This window comes from Triticum urartu, chromosome 2, assembly GCF_003073215.2.
Source record: "Triticum urartu cultivar G1812 chromosome 2, Tu2.1, whole genome shotgun sequence".
NCBI lineage: Eukaryota > Viridiplantae > Streptophyta > Magnoliopsida > Poales > Poaceae > Triticum > Triticum urartu.
In genome coordinates this window covers 144,945,488-144,964,381 of record NC_053023.1, presented here as the reverse complement: position 1 = coordinate 144,964,381, position 18,894 = coordinate 144,945,488, and the positions used below count along the sequence as shown (strand labels likewise).

At 47.4% G+C, this 18,894-nt stretch overlaps 2 protein-coding genes and 1 pseudogene across 2 annotated transcripts; 1 reads left to right on the top strand and 2 right to left on the bottom strand.

Annotated features, from left to right (window-relative positions):
* Positions 1-787: 787 nt before the first annotated feature.
* Positions 788-2,683, top strand: LOC125541300. Its single transcript, XM_048704746.1, has 4 exons — positions 788-1,081; positions 1,173-1,424; positions 1,521-1,612; positions 1,704-2,683. Exons 1-4 carry the CDS (start codon positions 806-808, stop codon positions 2,488-2,490), a joined length of 1,407 nt encoding a protein of 468 aa, XP_048560703.1. The 5' UTR covers positions 788-805; the 3' UTR covers positions 2,491-2,683.
* Positions 2,684-2,901: 218 nt separating this feature from the next.
* On the bottom strand, positions 2,902-4,541 carry LOC125541301 (transcription factor RSL2-like). The gene is made up of 5 exons (XM_048704747.1): positions 3,965-4,541; positions 3,664-3,873; positions 3,485-3,550; positions 3,313-3,378; positions 2,902-3,219 (listed from the first exon to the last, which is right to left on the bottom strand). The coding sequence occupies exons 1-5, from the start codon at positions 4,430-4,432 to the stop codon at positions 3,121-3,123; spliced, it is 909 nt and encodes a 302-aa protein (XP_048560704.1). The 5' UTR covers positions 4,433-4,541; the 3' UTR covers positions 2,902-3,120.
* Positions 4,542-18,263: 13,722 nt separating this feature from the next.
* On the bottom strand, positions 18,264-18,402 carry LOC125541893 (annotated as a pseudogene).
* Positions 18,403-18,894: the final 492 nt, after the last annotated feature.

Here is an 18,894-nt window from a genome sequence, read left to right as displayed (position 1 = left end):
TGGAAGGTGGGAATAGAAGAAGGGCCCAATGTTAACAATACTCTAACGAATACCAAGTCCAGGCAGTTGAGGCCCCGTGCTCGGCCGAACCGCCGTTCAAACTCACCGCCGCATCGCCCGCCACAAACCTTGCTCGGCTCCTCCCAACCCATCAATCAGCCGAACATCTCGCGCCGGCTTCCTCTCTCCTCTCCGTTCCCCACCCCCATCTCGACCCCGCCGTCAGATGGCGCCACCGCCGGCCTCGTACCCCTCGCCGCACCGGCCGGCGCTCCGGCCGGGCAGCCTGCAGCGCCTGCTCCGCCCGCCGGACCCCTCCGACACCGACGACGCCCCCACCCCGCGCTCCCGCGCCCGTGCCCGCTCCAACGGCCGCGTCCTGCTCCAGGTCACCAACATCACGCCGGCGCTCACCGGCGCCGACCCATTCTCGGGCCACCAGGGCTTCTACCTCCGCCTCTCCGACTCGTCCCGCTCCTGCTACGTCTCCCTCCACGCCGACCACGACGATCTCATCCTCGCCAACGGCCTCCACATCGGCCAGGTCATCGAGGTCGACCACCTCATGCCTTCCGTCCCAGCTCCCGTGCTCCGCAGCTTCCGCGTCCTCCCGGGGCGGTACCCCTGCATCCAGCACGACTCCACGGACGACGACGTCGACGCCGACGCCTGCTCCGCCCGCGCCGAGGTCAAGGATAAGGAGGTCGTCTCTGAGCGCCCGCGCCCGCGCTCGCGTCCGCACCGGCCCTCGCCGACGCCGCCCCTCCCGGAGAGGAAGGCGTGGCAGTCCGGCTCCCCTGCCACGATGGGCCACGGCCACAGGTCGCGGTCGTTCACGACTCTGTCCGAGGCGTGCGCGGCGGCGGTAAAGCCGGTGAGGAGGAGCGAGGGGGAGCGGAGGGGCGCCGATTTCCTGAAGAAGGTCAGGAAGGTCAGCGCTGCGTCCATCGACGGCAACAGCAGCGACGTCGACGATGACGATGACGAATCGGACGTCTCGTCGTCGATTTCCACCACGAGGAGGAACTGGGATTTCACCGGCAGTATAAGACCCGTCGGCCCCCGGAGACGCAGCAATAGTGTATAGCCATTTCTCTAATTTGTGTGACCAATTTTTTCCCCAAGAACTCAACCTTCTAATTCAGTCAATTTTTCATTTTTGTACGCTGTAGATTTCTCCAGGGAGATCAGGCCCAAACCAGAGCGGCACCACGAATGACCCACTGGAGTCGGTGAGAAGGAAAGCCGAGAAGGCATTCAAGGTGCTCTCCAAGAGGAGCGCGCACGCCTCAAGCAAGACGCCCAGAGAGAGCTCCAGCGCGGCGGGGACACCGCGGAGCACCGGTGCGACGAGCGGGATCCGGTGGTGCGAGGACAATGTGCTGTGGAGCTCGCTCTCCTCGAGCTTAACGAGGCATGGCAAGGTACATTCTGTTGTCTTCTGTTCCTGTTATTATCTGAAGAAAGTAAGTTCTGTTTGCTGATAAGACGGCCTGCAATTTCTGTTCCAACAATGGCAGGAGGCAGTGAAGCAGAGAGACATGGCGCTGCAGGCTGTGCTTGATGGATTGCTAGAGGCATCCACCACCGAGAAGTTGATAAAATGCTTGAGGTGAGCAAAAATGAAAACTCATGCAAACTTGATATGAATGTTGAAAGAACAGCAGTCAAACTCATTTCATGTCTGATCCCTCTTTTTGCAGTACATACTCTGAACTGCAATCTGACAAGGACGACGACCCAAAGGAGCTCATCGACAGGTTCTTGCGCTTCTCCCAAGAACTGGACCATGCCATGTTCGTCGCTCAATCACAGACCAGGCTTCGTCAAGCGAAGTCAGGTGGTTCCAATTCGACCTCCTCGGCTTCGGCCAAGGCTGCCATGAAGGCCGCGCTGGACAGGAAACAGTCCGCCATCTCATGGGTCAGAGCAGCCATCGAAGCCGACCTCTCACCTCTCTCCAGCCATACAAGAGCCACCTCTGAATCCGCAAAGGCATCGCCGTCCGAATCAAAGCCTGTCACCCCACGGCTCTGCTGTTCCAAGACAAAGTGCAACTGTAACAGCAAGTCTTCCTCGAGGAAAACCGCCGACGCTTCTTCCCAAGGGAGCAAGCTGAGTGCCGCCATGGACCTGGCCGTCGCGCTGCGGTCGGAATGCAACCGGTGGTTCCTCAAGTACATCGACAAGTTCCTGGACGACGTCGAGAACGAGGCCGGGTACACGACGACGTGCGATTCGCAGGTCGCGGGGCTTCTGCAGCAGCTCAAGAGAGTGGACGACTGGCTCAACCATGTCGTGCGGCAGGAGCGGATGCTTCCGGGGCCGGGAGACAGAAGCAGCAGGGACTGCGTGTTTTCCGAGGAGGAGGAGAACGATGCGTGCGAGAGGGTTCGGAGGAAGATATACGGGGCGCTCCTAAGGCATGTCCAGTATGCTGCGACAGCGCTAGAGAATATGAATAGTGTAGTAACTGAAGAGGAGAATTAGTTGCTAGTGGCAGTAACTAGGTAATCTCTAGACAGAGACAGAATGAACAATTTCAGAAGTTAATGTAAGTGGATCGTCGTCACACATCAAGTAACATGAATAAGTGTCTGTGACTGAGGGAGATCGAGCCACAGAAAGAATGGGCATTCAAGGAGGTGTTCTGGAGGTTATGGTAACCGACCGTCGAAAGTCATACCGGTTTAAACGAAGTTTGTGCAAATTTAACGAACTTTATACTCAGATTTGAGTGACTTCCAAGTTTTGTTTGAATACTTGGTGGTAACTGGGACCCTGGTATATTTTCTGCCCTTCCTTTTTTACCCAGTGTTGTTATGAAGTCATGCATACATTTAAATGTCAACACAGTTAATAGTTACAAATCATAACCCTGTGACATGAAAAAGAATGATCTGAAATGTGAAGCCAATCATATCATTGTGACCTTTGATCATTTACATGATTATGATTACTTCTTTGTATAACTCCCAGGAAATGCCAAGAAAAGTATGAAGTAAAACAAAGTGTAGTTACATTATACATGTATAATGATTGGAACTATATATAAGGACCAGAATCAATTAATCCCTATGCAGTTCAGTGTTAGCTAGCGCCACATCTCCAGAGTGGTATTTATTTTTGCAGAGCAGCGATGTGCATCTCAAGACTGCTGACGTTAATCCCGTTGTAAGCGAGGGGTGCGTACATCCACATGTCGTCGGAGCTCAACAACTGCACATAAATGTTTGATGAAAATTTAGTACATTTGGTTATGACAAATATTTGGTCAGTTGACAAGGAAATGTAGATGTTGATGTTACACACCTTAATCTGAAGCTGCATAAACTTAACATACTCCACTGCTTCCTCTAGCATTGTACTGATGTCAACCTGTCAAGCCAGATTAATCCAAGTTAGACCTCAATTTATAGTACCAAGATATATAGGTACAAACTATAGGTCCTTGCAGACCAATACATCCCAGACAGGAACCTACCTTTGTTCCATTGGGAACCAAGTTCTGCAGGGTTTTCAATCTTTCATTGATCCTCTCTCTCCTTTTCTGCAGAATTGATATCAATTTTACACCCATTAGAATTGAGAAACATTTATCAACCATGCAGCCTTCATCATCTTTTCTGTTGCACTTTGTGATGTTGTGTGCTGAGTACTTACCCTTGCATAGAGGCTCTGAGGATCAGTTGCTGCTCCACGGCTGGCTCTGGTGCCTGTCTTCTTGGAGCTCGACTTGGTGTTGCCATCCAAACCCCCATCTTCTGAGGTGCAGCTGCTGGAGCTTTGAGGATCGATGACATAGGTGTCGTCGCCTTCGATGTCGTTGCTGGTGAAATCCTTTTTGCCAGCCTTTTTGGCCTTCTTTGATGCCTGCATCAGTACATAATTATGATAAGTATGGATCAAAGCAACATTGCAACTGAATTAAGTAACCAATCCATTGAAATTTCTGAAAGCTTACCGTGGTGGCAGCTCTGGACTTCCTCTTGTTAGTCACAGGTATATGATCATTTGCTGCTTCTTCACCTGCGGCTGGTGCACAGTTGCTGTCTAGAGGACTCAGATCCTCGCCGCCGCCGCCGAGGTAGGGGATGTCGGTGCAATGGGACTGGAATTCGGCATGCGGGAAGGGGTCCATAACCGGGAACTCAAAGCTCTCGTAGCCGTGGCCCGGATCAAGGAAACTGGTGACGCTGGAACTGTGGCCTGGCTGAGGCTGAGGCTGTGGCCAGCATTGTGGAGACACCTCGTAGTTGAGGCAGCTAGAGGAGGAGTTGGAGTCGGTGTCGAGGGCAGGCAAGAACATGGCCGCCATTGCCTCCATGGACTCGTCCTGCTGCTCGTAGGCGAAGCAGTGGTGGTCGCCTCCGAGGAACTGCGACATCATGTCGGTCTCCATCGGCATGGCTGAACTGTAGGAGCTTTCCATTTCAGCTGGGAGAATTGGAAGGGAAGGCTCAACCGCTCAATGCAAGGGAGGGCAGTATACTAGCTTTAGAGAGAGAATGCCTTGACTTGAGTGCTTCTGCCGTGGGTCTGTGCAGGTTATTTGTAGGGTGCAGCCCTGCGGGGAGGCTTGGCCTTGCCTCTATTGTTGACAAAGTACGGAAGCATGTACAGCAATCACCTTATCATCACCTAGTTGCCTGTCTCGAAGCAAAGAAATGTTATCTCCGGGGTCAAACCGTCCGTCCGTCGGTCCCGTGGGGACGCTGCTGAGGCGTTGCCGCCGGATTCTTGATCTTGATATCGACGGCATAAACAAGACCCTCATGCGCAATTATGCCGCGACGGTGTGCCGATATTGTTTATCGTCCGGGGAAGATATGTTTATGTTGGAGGTGATGAGGACATTGGCTTGGCAATTGCACAATCACTCGTCTTGTGGGACGTGGGAAGTGGTGGCCGCGGTGGTGGTGAGCTGAGGGGTTGAGGTTGAGGCGAGAGGTTGGAAGCAGCCAGGATCATTATGGGAGTTTAGTTCGTGTGGTTGTTATTGAGATCAGTAGATAGATAGATACCAGTTGATGCCTGTGTGATCTTGTGCTTCCCATGGAGGTTGCATTGCAGGCACTACTACGTTGCTGCCATTTCCTGTAACTTGAAGAGCTGTCAGATCCTCAACATGGGGGAGAACAGAATTTCTGCCTTCATTCTTAAAATTGCATGTGAGTTCAATTATAGGATTTCGATGTGGTTTTAAGATTGTGGCGAATTCTTTTATGTAAAGAAAATAGCAGTAGCCCCATAATTTGTAAGTGGTGGCCAATCGATCTTGCACTATGTACAAAATAGCAGTGATCAAATAACTTGTAAGTAGTGGCCAATCTTGCACCAGGTACAAAACAACAATGATCAATATGAATGTAATTAAGTTCTTTACATGCCGAAGAAAGACACACCTTTTTTTGGCCAAACACATCCAAATTTTTGGGGGTGCCAAAACCCTTACAAAAGTATTTTAAAAAAAACCCTTACAAAAGCATCCTTACAAAAAATTGAAAAACACATACAAATCTTTGGGGGTGCCGAAGTCTTCTTCCACCCGCATCTACTGATGGCGCGTCGTGAGCAAACCTCGTTGCCACCCGTGGGCCTCCGTTAGTGGACCAAACTTGTTTAAACCGAGTCTTAGCAACGACATGATATCAAGAGCTATATTTACACATCAAAGATACATATAGCCCAATTATTAAAAATATAGAGAAAAAGGAAAAAAAAAGCAACAATGATTCACGCGAAGCTGCCACACCGACTACCCTTGACAATACTAAGACTGCAAGAACGGTTCTCCAAAAGCAACACCTTCAGAAAGGGAACGGTGCGCTAACACTGCTATTGTCAAATTCAAGCAGTAAAGGCCAGATCATGAGTTTCTCACAATGAAAACCATAGTTCTGACCTTTTTTTGAGATAAACGAAAACTTTATTCATTAGAGATAAAAAGTACATCGTTTGTGAGGATTATTACAATTTCATTTACAGGCTCCTCAAACCAATCAGAAATCAACGAAAATCTAGCTAAACTCGCAAGCTCATGAGCTATTTTATTTGCTTCTCTGTTACAGTGTTCGAATCTAGTAGCAACGAAGTCACAAACATAATGAAAACAATCGTCGAAAATTGCCACTGCCGCACCCGCCGACTGTCCTCCGTTCTTCATGGTATCAATCACCTCCAGATTGTTCGAGTTAATAATAAGGCGATTACATCCCGCCCTTTGCGTCAATGTTATACGAAATTTAAGAGTTGAGGCTTCCGCCATCAACACATCTGCGCAATAGTCAATCTTTCCGTTCCCTCCCACGATAAACCTACTTTTTTCATCTCTCAAAACCACCCCTATCGTGCCCCTAAGCAAGTCGTGGTCAAAAGAAACGTCAACGTTAAGTTTCACAACCATAGTTCTGACCTTAATTGGTTATGTATGGCAATGTATCAAAGCGGTAAAGGCCAGATCAAACTGCAACAGAAGGCACGGTGGATCCTCCCCAAGCCCCCCACCGTGGTCAGCCACACGAAGTTTGCCTGGCGGTTTCCTCACCGCTGTATGGCAATGTATCAAAGCAGTAAAGGTCAAATTAAATTTATAAAGCGGAGCGAAAACCTATTGCAAGAGGGTGGACGGCCGCGGCAAGGAGATCAATAGCAGAGGACGCCGTGAGGGGAGGGATCTAGGGCGCCACCCGTGTCGCCCATCCGGATGAGGCGTTAGGGCCCAATTGGCAAAGTAGATCAGAATCTCTTCTGAATCTTAAGATCAAAAGATTATTCCATCAACTGCTCATTAATTGTACTCTGTGCTTTGCAAAACAATTTGCGACGATAAGGTATGTCCACTCATCTGATTGGTAGTTTGGTACCATACGCTTACTTATGGAATTTATCATACTTTGCTTGTACTGAATTTCCGGTTTAATTGTCCTTGTTGTTCGGTACAGATCAATGAGCGTAGAACTACACTTCAGAAAACTCTGGACATATCAACGAGGCTTGTTCTTTAATTGTTCTGTGTACTTTGCAAATGATAGCGCAATCAGTCAACTTGAATCATCCACTTATATGATGGCATCCTACGTTGTTAACGGAAGTCGGCGTACTTTGTGTGTACTTACATTTCAATTTAACTTCACTACTTGATTAGTACAGTTCTTCTCATGGTCAGAGAGAGAAGCTATTCTGGAAATCTGTACAGTACTGTTCTCTTAAAAAAATGGTAGCTCTAACAAGTCAATGGACAGATGGTTTGTACTGTTCTTGTCTCCAAGCCATTGCTGGACCAATAGGAACCATACGCTCTATTTCTCAAAATTTGTTGTTTAAACGCATTGTGAACCCATTCTTAACTGGAAAAGGTTGTACCTCATTTGTAGCAAAAATAAAAGGATAGAGAGAGAGAATGAGTTCGCGTAACGTGTTTTGTCGGCTAGAGGTCAAAGATATGAAATATTTCTCTGCTTGAATATTTGATGTTAACATCAAGAAGAAAAGGAAACAAACATCACTGCGAGAGAAAATTGTAGTAAAATGCATACTACTCTTTTGTCCTTGCCCAGGCACATAACTTGCTGCTAAGTGCTAACTCATTGTCAGCTAAGGCAGTTGACATTTGCTTTGGTATGACATGACATGACAGGTTGACATATGACTAATTAACAGCAATGTACCGATTTTTCTCCACTAATGTTGATTGACTCTTGGTTTACAAAAAGAGAGAAGGAAGTTTCCTGCTGTGTGTCATCATTTCTCTGATTTCTTAAGATAGTGCGCATTTTGATTTAATTAGATATCCTCCCTCATGTGTTTCTCCTGTTATTGCTAGTGCATTGAACCTACTTCAAACTATGCGCGCTTTCTCCCGGTTGATTACTGAAACTGAATAAGTCTACTTAGAAAAACCATGCTAAATACATTGAACATTCTTAATTTCAGACAAGAGAGATCACAGCTGAGTTAATGCGGGAATAAAAAGGCTTGGCCTTGGCTGTCAGTGTTGTCACCAATCCAGGAAGCAAATCTGGTGTTGGAATAAAACCACACACTTGGAATCCGTCAGTGTTTGCCAGCACTCTTGGTCCATTGCATTGGGCTAGAATTACTACTACATCATTTCACTAGCTAGTAAGCACTTGACCAAACTTAATTATTTTTAATTGTGTGCAAACGTGCCCCTGCTCCATGGCAATTATCATATGGATAAGCTTAGTAATTTTGTCACTAAGATGCAGCTCAATCGCACTGATTAAGAATCGGTGACATCATTGGCATAACAAAAATATTAGCATATCAAGAAGATGCACGTACTACTCCCTAGAGAGAAGGGTTATGAATAGGGAGGACAAGTCGTTTCATGATTGCCCATCGTTGTCGTGTTTTGACGTGATTAAACTAGCTAACCGCTAAACCCTAACCACCTAGCATCCAATTAACTTCTTGTCTGATGTAACTAACTAGATGAGATAAACTAAAGCATTTAGTACAACTGATGGACCAAAACAGAAGCCATGACATAGTTATTAAATTTATCAAGAACACTAACTCAACATGCAAATCTTAGCGTAACACGCAATCACAGAAAAATATACTCTAGTAGTTAACAGTTGTTCTTTTTTAAGCCACATTTAATTTAATAGCATATCGTTAACTGAAAATTAATAATATCATATCGCTGACAATTGCCTGTGATTAAGTCTCGTGCTGCATACTGAACCATGCTAAGCTCTCAATTAGCTACTGTCTATAGCCTAATTAATCTTCTTTTTTCGAAAAGGGGATCTCCCCGGCCTCTGCATCAGAGCGATGCATACAGCCTAATTAATCTTCTGCTCATCATTAGCAAAGAGAATATTCGACCCACTTGTTTGCCTCTACCATCATTTGAAGAACCAAGTTAGCATTTGTTTTCGGCAAACTAGTAGTAAAGCCGTTGTCTCCTCCTCTTTAGAGGTCTCTTCTCAATGTGTTTAAGCTTGTAGCTTAAATACTAAAGTAGGAAGAATGTTATAAGAGCTCATTAATTGTGCCACCAGCCCACTAATCTCTCACTAGCAAGTGCCAATTTCAAATAGCTAAAGGCAAAACATTCACTAATTAAGTTAATAGTCGTACCATGAATTTTTTAGAGGTGCATATATTTCAATTTCTCTGAAAGCTAATCGTTTGTTATGCTAGCAACACCATGGATGATACCGTATTAAGTGGCATTTTTTTATCTAAGCCCCATCATAAACATTCATGTCCATATGTGTATTGTGCACGTGCAATGGTCATGGTAACAGGCGTTTCTTTTATGTGCAAAAGAAAATCAGATGTTTGTTTGATAATATTACGTCCTCTGTAAAGAAATATAAGACCATTTAGATCACCAGTACTTCTCAAATTATATGAAACATTTACAACAATTATCTTTGTGCTAAATATAATAATCAAACTACTCTTGGTTTGGCATCCAGTTCAATACTTTTTAAAATAAGGCGACCAATGTTACATTTCCTCAAGGTAAACTAGGAAACAAGCCGGGTACAAAATATTTACAGAGACCTACAAGCAGGAAACTAAACTACATAATGTCACATATTACTAGAAAATCATCAGTAACACCGCCAGATGTCCACGAGCAACCCCCTCCCCCACTCACCCTGCTCGCGCAAGGAAATCCACCAATCCCTCTCATATGATTTTTTATTTATAGCATGGCCTTTTTCTCAAAAGTTGTGGGACTCTATGTATCCCCTTCGGCGAAGAGAAATTTCGCCGTTTGACGATTCCGCTTAAATTGTATGCCATAACATAAGTATCTATGCTAGAATTTAAGGACATCATACATATGCACCTTGTAAACGAGCGGAGAACGTCGTACCTCATTGGAGGCGACGGTTGCGTGTTATATAGGCAGGGGCATCTCCCTGATAAGCATACAAAAGTTGTTGGGATTACATCTTGAGAAACAAGGAAGATCTAGAGAGATAGAGAGATAAGAGGTTACAACAAGATGAACTCTATCTATCTAGCCGGGCCAGGTTCGGCCGGTGCGCCCTATGGGCCTATTGTAATATGTTTAACACCCTCCCATAATCACAACTTGAACAAGTTGAGATTACGCTTAAATTACTCAAAACTTCTTGTAGGCAAGGCCTTGGTAAATCCATCAGCGACTTGATCTTGAGAATGAATAAACCGAACATCCAATTTCTTGGCAGCAACCCTTTCTCTGACAAAGTGAAAGTCTATTTCGATATGTTTAGTTCGTGCATGAAAAACTGGATTAGCATAAAGATATGTAGCACCAAGTTATCACACCATAAGCATGGAGCTTGTTTGCAGCGTATGCCAAGCTCCTTGAGCAGAGACTGAACCCAGATAATTTCAGCAGTAGCATTTGCTAGTGCCTTGTATTCTGCTTCTGTGCTGGATCTAGACATAGTAGCTTGCTTTTTAGCACACCAAGAAATCAGATTTGGACCAAAGAACACTGCAAAACCACCAGTTGATCGTATGTCATCTAGACAACCTGCCCAATCAGAATCAGAGAATGCACTGACAAGTGTTGATGGTGACTTGTTGAAAGTTAGTCCAATACTCAAAGTATTTTTAACATATCTAAGTATGCGTTTTGCAGCTGTCAAGTGTACTGTAGTAGGTGCATGAAGGAACTGGCATACTTTGTTCACAGCAAAAGAAATATCAGGCCTAGTCAGAGTTAAATACTGTAATGCACCAACCATACTTCTGGTGCTATCCTCTTGGCTCAAGACAATGCTGGCTTGCATCCTTTCAACCCTGCTTTGGCTACAAGATCAGTTGCATACTTTTCTTGGGTAAGATAAAGGTCATCTCCTGCTCTCTTTACTTCAATGCCAAGAAAATAATGCAGGTCTCCCAGATCTTTGAGAGCAAATTCAGAATTTAAATCTTTTAACAATCCTGTGACAGCCTCATCTGATGAACTTGTGACTATAGTATCATCAACATATATAAGTACAAATATGGAGGTATTTGACTTATTATAAATAAATAATGAGGTGTCAGATTTGGAAGGAGCAAACCCAAGTGCCTGAAGTTTTGAGCTCAACCTGGAATACCATGCTCTGGGAGCTTGTTTTAATCCATACAAGGCCTTATCAAGCTTGCAAATGTGAAGGGGTTTACTTTTGTCCTCAAACCCAGGAGGTTGTTGCATGAACACTTCCTCTTCCAGAACACCATGGAGAAACGCGTTCTGTACATCTAGCTGACGGAGACTCCATCCCCTAGACATGGCAATAGACAAAACAAGGCGAATAGTGACAGCCTTTACAACAGGACCGAACGTGTCCTCATAGTCTAAGCCATACCTTTGCTTAAAACCTTTTGTAACTAGCCTGGCTTTGTAGCGATCAATGGTTCCATCAAACTTCTTCTTTACTCTGAAAACCCATTTACAATCTATCACATTTTTACCTTTTCCTTGACGTGCAGAGACTAAATGCCAGGTTTTATTTTTGTGAAGCGCCATGCACTCTTCTTCCATGGCCTTTTTCCACCGTGGATCATTCAAAGCTTCTGCTACAGTACGTGGAACAGTATCTGCATCATGTGTGTTACAAGCATAGCCAAATTTTGCTATATGTTTGTAGTTTTTGGGTTGAATTACTCCCCTTTGAAGTCTGGTCCGAGATGGCGAAGAGGCAGGCACAGAGGATCCAGCGCCTGGAACAGCAGCAGACCCCGAAGACGACCTGTCGGGTGCCTCAGGCGCGGGCGACGAGGTGGGATCTTCTGCCGCCAGAGAGCGTGACGTGCTGGAGGATGGTGGCACAGAAGATCCCGTAGTTGTGCCAGCCGCCGCGTCCGGCTCATGATGAGGCAATGATGAGTGGGCCCCCGTAGATGCGGTGCGGGACTCCACGCTCGGATCCTGCCGAGGCACGCGCCACGTGTAGTGACGCGGTTCGGGGCCGAACCGACCGGACGCAGGCGGCGCGTGGTCCATCCGCGCGGGCGCGTGTCAGATTCGTCTGTCCCGTCCCGCTCGGATCCCGTGGCTGATGCGCCCTGATCCCGAGGCGGATCCGCCTCGATGGCGCTGCTGCTGCATCCAGGAGGCATAAAATGACAGTTTTGGCTGATTTCTTCATCGCGGATCCGCCTCGATGGCGCTGCTGCTGCATCCAGGAGGCATAAAATGACAGTTTTGGCTGATTTCTTCATCATTTTCTGTCCCATTTTTTTCTGCTTCATCACAAAACTCATCACTGCCTATAACGCCCCGAGACCGATGTGCCAGGTGTCGTGCAGTTATTCGCTGTTATTGCCTTGTCATTGCTTGCGTGTCATGCATTGCATATCATGTCATCATGTGCATTTCATTTGCATACGTGTTCGTTTCATGCATCCGAGCATTTTCCCCGTTGTCCGTTTTGCATTCCGGCGTTCCGTTCTCCTCCGGTGGTCATTTCTACCTTTCTTTTGTGTGTGGGGATTAAACATTTCCGGATTGGACCGAGACTTGCCAAGCGGTCTTGGTTTACTACCGGTAGACCGCCTGTCAAGTTTCGTACCATTTAGACTTCGTTTGATGCTCCAACGGTTAACCGAGGGGACCGAAAAGGCCTCGTATGTGTTGCAGCCCAACACCCTCCCATTTTGTCCCAAAACCCACCTAAACCCTCTCCATCATCTAGAGCGGTCGATCACGATCGCGTGGCCGAAAACCGCACCTCATTTGGACTCTCCAAGCTCCCTCTATCTATAAATAGGTGCTCCCCTCCCGAATTTCGCGGATGAAACCCTAATTTTTTCCTCCGCGTCGCGCCGGACATGTCCGTCCCGGGCGGACGAAATCGCGCCGCCGCCCCGGGCGAATCCGCGCCCGCCACGTCGCCTCCACCGCGTCCCACCGCCGTGGCCCGCCGCAGCCCACGGCCGGCCCGCCCGAGCCGCGCCGGGCCCGAGCGCGCCTCTTCCTCCCCGCGCGCCTTTGTCCCGTCGACCGGCGCCGCCGCACCGCCGCGGACCCATCGCCGGCGAGCCCGCGCCACCTACCACTACGGCGAGCCCGCGCCGCAAGTCACGCCGGCGACCGTGCCCGACACCGCCGGCGCCGCCCCCGTCCTTCTCCGGCCAGATCCGACCTTCTCCGGTCTCTCCCGCGACCTCACCACCTCGCCGGAGTAGAAGCTCCGGCCGGCCATCCTCGAACGCCGCGCCGCTACAGTACCGGCCCGATATGGATCTGAGATCCGTTTGCCTCGGTTGACTTTCTACTCCCGAAACCCTAACTTTTATGCCATCTTTATCGCATCGTAACTCATCACCCGTAACTCCATTTTGGGCATATAGCATATCAAAATGTTCGTCTCGGAGAGCACATCATTTCATCTTATTGCATCATTTTCATTTGAGTTCATCTTGATGCCCTAAATGCTGTTAGAAGAGTGCTACTTGAGATAATTGTCAGATCTGCTGCTCCATTTAGATATTTGTCATTTTTGCCATGATTATTGTGTGCATGATATGCCCATGAGCTCTACATATGTTTTGTTAAGGGTTTTGCCATCTTTCCAGAGATGCAACCCATGTATTTTTGTGATGTGTGTGGTGAATAGCACAAGCTTGCAAAGTGAGGCACTTGGTAATGCTGATTTCAGGGACTTCGCATTTCCACCAAGTCCTTGATCTGTTTATCTCATTATGCCATATGTTCATGTTGTTTCCTAGTGATCCGTGCCTCTTTTGAGGATGATCAGTAAGGATGTTTTGTTAGTCTTGTAGTTCTCTATCCATCCATGTCTTTGTTTGCAATTATGGAGCACCCTAGCTTGAGTCAATCGAGCTCTACTTTTGCTATTTCGTGAATCTGGGCAGATTGTCTACTTGTTAGCGATTTTGCCGAGGATGTTGTAGTTGATCCGTGCATGCTATGTTATTGTTCTTGTCATGTCTAGCTTGCATTTTGTGTATTCTTGATGGGTGTATGCTTAGATTATCATGACTTGCTCCATAGTGAGTGCATCGAGCTCGTATACATGCCTACTTGATATCTGTTTTCAGCATGCTCCAGTTTTCACTAAGTCTGGAAACTGATTACGTTTTGCCATGTTCACATGCTTGCAAATGTGTTTTCTGATCCCTTTTGGCTCAAGGTCACTAAGGGACTTTTGTTAAGCTCTTTGAGTAGCTCCATGCCATGCTTTACTTTGCCATGTTCAGGTCATATAGCAAGTAGTTTTATTGCTCCAAAGTGTGCTACCTGATCTGGAATTCCAGACAAGTGTTAATTTCACTAAGTCTGAAATCTGTTTACCATATGCATTTTTGCCATGCTTGTTTGAACTTGTTAATGGATGAATTGGCCGTAGCTCAGAGCTAGACTTTTGTTAAGCATCTTAATGCATCCCTGCCATGTATTTTGTTGTCATGTTTGGGTGCTGTAGCATGTTCATCTCATTGCATTTAGATGGCTACTTGCTATAAATCGCAGACCGGTGCCATATTTGAATTGCTCGCCATTTCCAAACCGTAACTCCAATTCCGGCGTTCTTTATATCGTTTTCAAGCGATTTCATCTCATCTTTCCAGTGGCACACTTGGATTTCCATGTTGAGGCCAGGTTCATTCATTCCTTTGCAAATCATGCATATGCATCGCATACCGCATCCCGCATACCATAATCATGTTCATGTGTTGGTTGTTTACTATGTTGTGTGCTTCTTTTCCGGTGTTTGCTTCTTCGGGTTGGTTCCGTTAACGTCGTGTTGTGAAGACCCGTTCGTCTACGTCCGTTTGTCTTCTTCATGGACTCGTTCTTCTTCCTTGTGGGATTTCAGGCAAGATGACCATACCCTCGAAATCACTTCTATCTTTGCTTGCTTAGTTGCTCGCTCTTTTGCTATGCCTATGCTACGATACCTACCACTTGCTTATCATGCCTCCCATATTGTTGAGCCAAGCCTCTAACCCACCTTGTCCTAGCAAACCGTTGTTTGGCTAAGTTACCGCTTTGCTCAGCCCCTCTTATAGCGTTGTTAGTTGCAGGTGAAGATCGAAGTTTGTTCCTTGTTGGAACATGGAGATTTTTTTCCTTGTTGGAACATGTTTATTTGTTGGGATATCACATTATATCTTATTTAATTAATGCATCTATATACTTGGTAAAGGGTGGAAGGCTCGGCCTTATGCCTGGTGTTTTGTTCCACTCTTGCCGCCCTAGTTTCCGTCATATCGGTGTTATGTTCCCGGATTTTGCGTTCCTTACGCGGTTGGGTTATAATGGGAACCCCTTGACAGTTTGCTTTGAATAAAACTCCTCCAGCAAGGCCCAACCTTGGTTTTACCATTCGCCACCTAGCCTCTTTTTCCCTTGGGTTAGGCCAGCCCAAGGGTCATCTTTATTTTAACCCCCCCCCCCGGGCCAGTGCTTGTCTAAGTGTTGGTCCGAAACAGAGCCACTTGCGGCGCCACCTCGGGGAAACTTAAGGGCTGGTTTTAGCTGTACGTAGTGTTCATCCGGTGTTGCCCTGAGAACGAGATATGTGCAGCTCCTATCAGGATGTCGGCACATCGGGCGGTCTTGCTGGACTTGTTTTACCATTGTCGAGGATGTCTTGTAGAACCGGGATACCGATTCTGATCGGAGTGTCTCGGGAGGAGGTCTATTCCTTCGTTGACCGTGAGAGCTTGTCATGGGCTAAGTTGGGACACCCCTGCAGGGATTTGAACTTTTGAAAGCCGTGCCCGCGGTTATGGGCAGATGGGAATTTGTTAACGTCCGGTTGTAGAAAACCTAAAGTTGACCTTAATTAAAATACATCAACCGCGTGTGTTACCGTGATGGTATCTTCTTGGCGGGGTCCGGGAAGTGAACACGGTGTTGGAGTTATGCTTGACGTAGGTTGTTCTAGGATCACTTCTTGATCATAGTTGTCCGACCGTGCTTTTGCCTTCTCTTCTCGCTCTCTTTTGCGAATAGGTTAGCCACCATATATGCTAGTCGCTTGCTGCAGCTCCACCTCATACTTTTACCTTACCCATAAGCTTAAATAGTCTTGATCGCGAGGGTGTGAGATTGCTGAGTCCCCGTGACTCACAGATAATTCCAAAACCAGCTTGCAGGTGCCGTGGAACTGAGCAGGTGACGCAACCAAGCTCAAGGAGGAGCTCGATGAAGACCTTGTCCTTTGTGTTGTTTCGTTCTAGTTGATCAGTAGTGGAGCCCAGTTGGGACGATCGGGGATCTGTGTAGCATTTGGGGTAGTCTTCTTTTATTTTGGTTCCGTAGTCAGACCCTGATTGTATCTGGTTGATGTAATGCTTTATTCATGTAATTGTGTGAAGTGGCGATTCTAAGCCAACTATGTATCCTTTTCCCCTTATTGTATTACATGGGTTGTGTGAAGATTACCTCACTTGCGACATTGCTTTCAATGCGGTTATGCCTCTAAGTCGTGCTTCGACACGTGGGAGATATAGCCGCATCGAGGGCGTTACACTGCCATTAGTAGGAGAATTAGTCAATAAATGATCATTAGTAGTAAAACCATCCCCATTATCAGAACCGGTGAGATGAGATGGAAGAAGAAGGATTTCCTTTTGAGGAAGAGCACCGGCATTTGGGTGACGATGTGCAAAAGGGAAAACAGTCTCGTCAAACACAACATCACGGGATATATAGACACGACCCGTGGATACATCAAGGCACTTGACACCTTTATGTTGTGGACTGTAGCCAATGAAGACACATTGTTTTGACCGGAAAAGGAGCTTGCGATTGTTGTAGGGACGAAGATTTGGCCAGCACGCACAGCTAAACACTCGGAGGGATTTGTAATCGGGTTTGGTGTGAAGAAGGCGTTCTACCGGAGTTTCATTGTTAATGACTCTACTGGGAAGAATATTAATAAGATGAACTGCGGTGAGAAAGGCTTCATCCCAGAATTTTAACGGCATAGAGGCAGCTGCAAGAAGAGCTAGACCTACTTCGATGATATGCCTATGCTTACGCTCAGCGGATCCGTTCTGTTGGTGAGCATGAGGACACGATATGTGGTGAGATATGCCAATCTGTTGGAAGAAGGAATTGAGGTTTCTGTATTCCCCTCCCCAATCAGATTGGATAGCTAGAATTTTGCAGTTGAACTTTCTTTCTACAAGTGCTTGAAAGTTGTGAAAAACTTGAAACACATCAGATCTCTTTTTGAGGAGATAAATCCACGTGTACTTACTAAAATCATCGATGAAGCTGACATAATAAGTGTGGCGCCCGACTGAGGTACGCGCGGGACCCCAAACATCAGAGAAAATGAGTTCAAGAGGCTTGGTAGAAACACTTGTAGATATAGGATAAGCTAACTGGTGACTTTTAGCACGTTGGCATGAGTCACAAATAGTTTCACAATTACGCTCACCAACAAACGGGAGCTTATTCTTTCTAAGCAATTTCTCAATCAAAGGAAATGAAGCATGCCCTAATCTATCGTGCCATCGTGTTGAAGACACTTTGGTGACACCATAGGCTTGTTTATTCAATCTCCTAAGCTCCGGAATCAACGGGTAGAGCCCTCGAACGCATCTACCTCGATAGAGGATTTTCCTCGTGACCTGATCCTTGATCAAAAAGAAGAAAGGATGAAACTCAAGGAATACATGATTATCAAGAGCAATGCGATGAACGGAAAGGAGATTCTTTGATGCACTAGGGACATGCAAAAATTTTCTGAGACGAATATTTTTGTGGGGAGTTTTTATTACTGAATGACCAATATGACTAATGCTCATACCTTCTCCATTGGCGGTATGGACTTGGTCTTGCCCGCGATACTTCTCGCGCATGGTCACCTTCTCCAACTCCCCTGTGATGTGATCTGTCGCGCCGCTGTCCACGTACCAGTTCGTGTCGACGCCGCAGGAGCCGTCGGCTGCCCCCGCAACCTTCTCATCTTGGGAAGATTCTTCATCTTCTTCGTAGCGGTACCAGCAATCCCGCGCGGTGTGTCCTGGCTTGCCACAGATTTGGCAGCGCGGGACGTCAGGAGCAGCTCGTGGGCGGCCTCCTCGGCGACCCTTGTTGCTGTTGTTGTAGGGCCGACCGCCGCCGCCGTTGCCGCTGCGTGGAGGAGGGTTGCCATCACCACCTGATGGCTTGCCCTTGGTGCGTTGCGGCCCACGGTAGCGGGATGAGCTGCCACCGCCGCGTCCGCCGCGGCCGCGGCCGCGAGAGGCCGCGTTAGCAGAGGATTTGAAGCCTCCACCGGATCCCGCCGTGCTGTAAAGGGCGAGACGTTGATCGAAGTTACTCATATGGGCGTAGAGATCGTCGATGCTGATGGGCTCGGTGCGGGCGTCGTTGGCGGAGACAAGAGGTTGGTACTCCATGTCGAGGCCGGAGGTGATGTAGGAGATGAGCTCATCATCATCGATAGGTTTGCCGGCAGCTGCGAGCTCATCTGCCAGGGACCTCATGTGGGCGAAGTAGGCAGCCACTGACTACGTCCCCTTCTGCGCCGTGGAGAGCGCAACTCTGATGTTGTTGACGCGCGCCCGGGACTGCGACGAGAACATGTAGGCAAGGGCTGCCCAGAGCTCGTGCGGCGTAGCTATAGATGTGACCTGCACGAGGACTTCCTTGGTGAGGTTATTGAGCAAGTATCCAAGTACCTGCTGCCCTTCTTTGAACCAGATCGGATGGAGAGGGTTGGGTGTTTGCTCCTCTTTACCGTCCTTGTCCTTCGTGATGATGAACTTGGCGGGCTCCGGCATCGTCCCGTCGACGTAGCCGAAGTAACCCGCACCTCTCAGCTGCGGCGTCACCTGGGCACGCCACAGAACGTAGTTGGTGCGGGTAAGCTTCTCAGCGACCTGCCCCATGGAGGCGGTCTGAACGGAGCTTGAGGAGGACGACATGGCTGGTGGTAG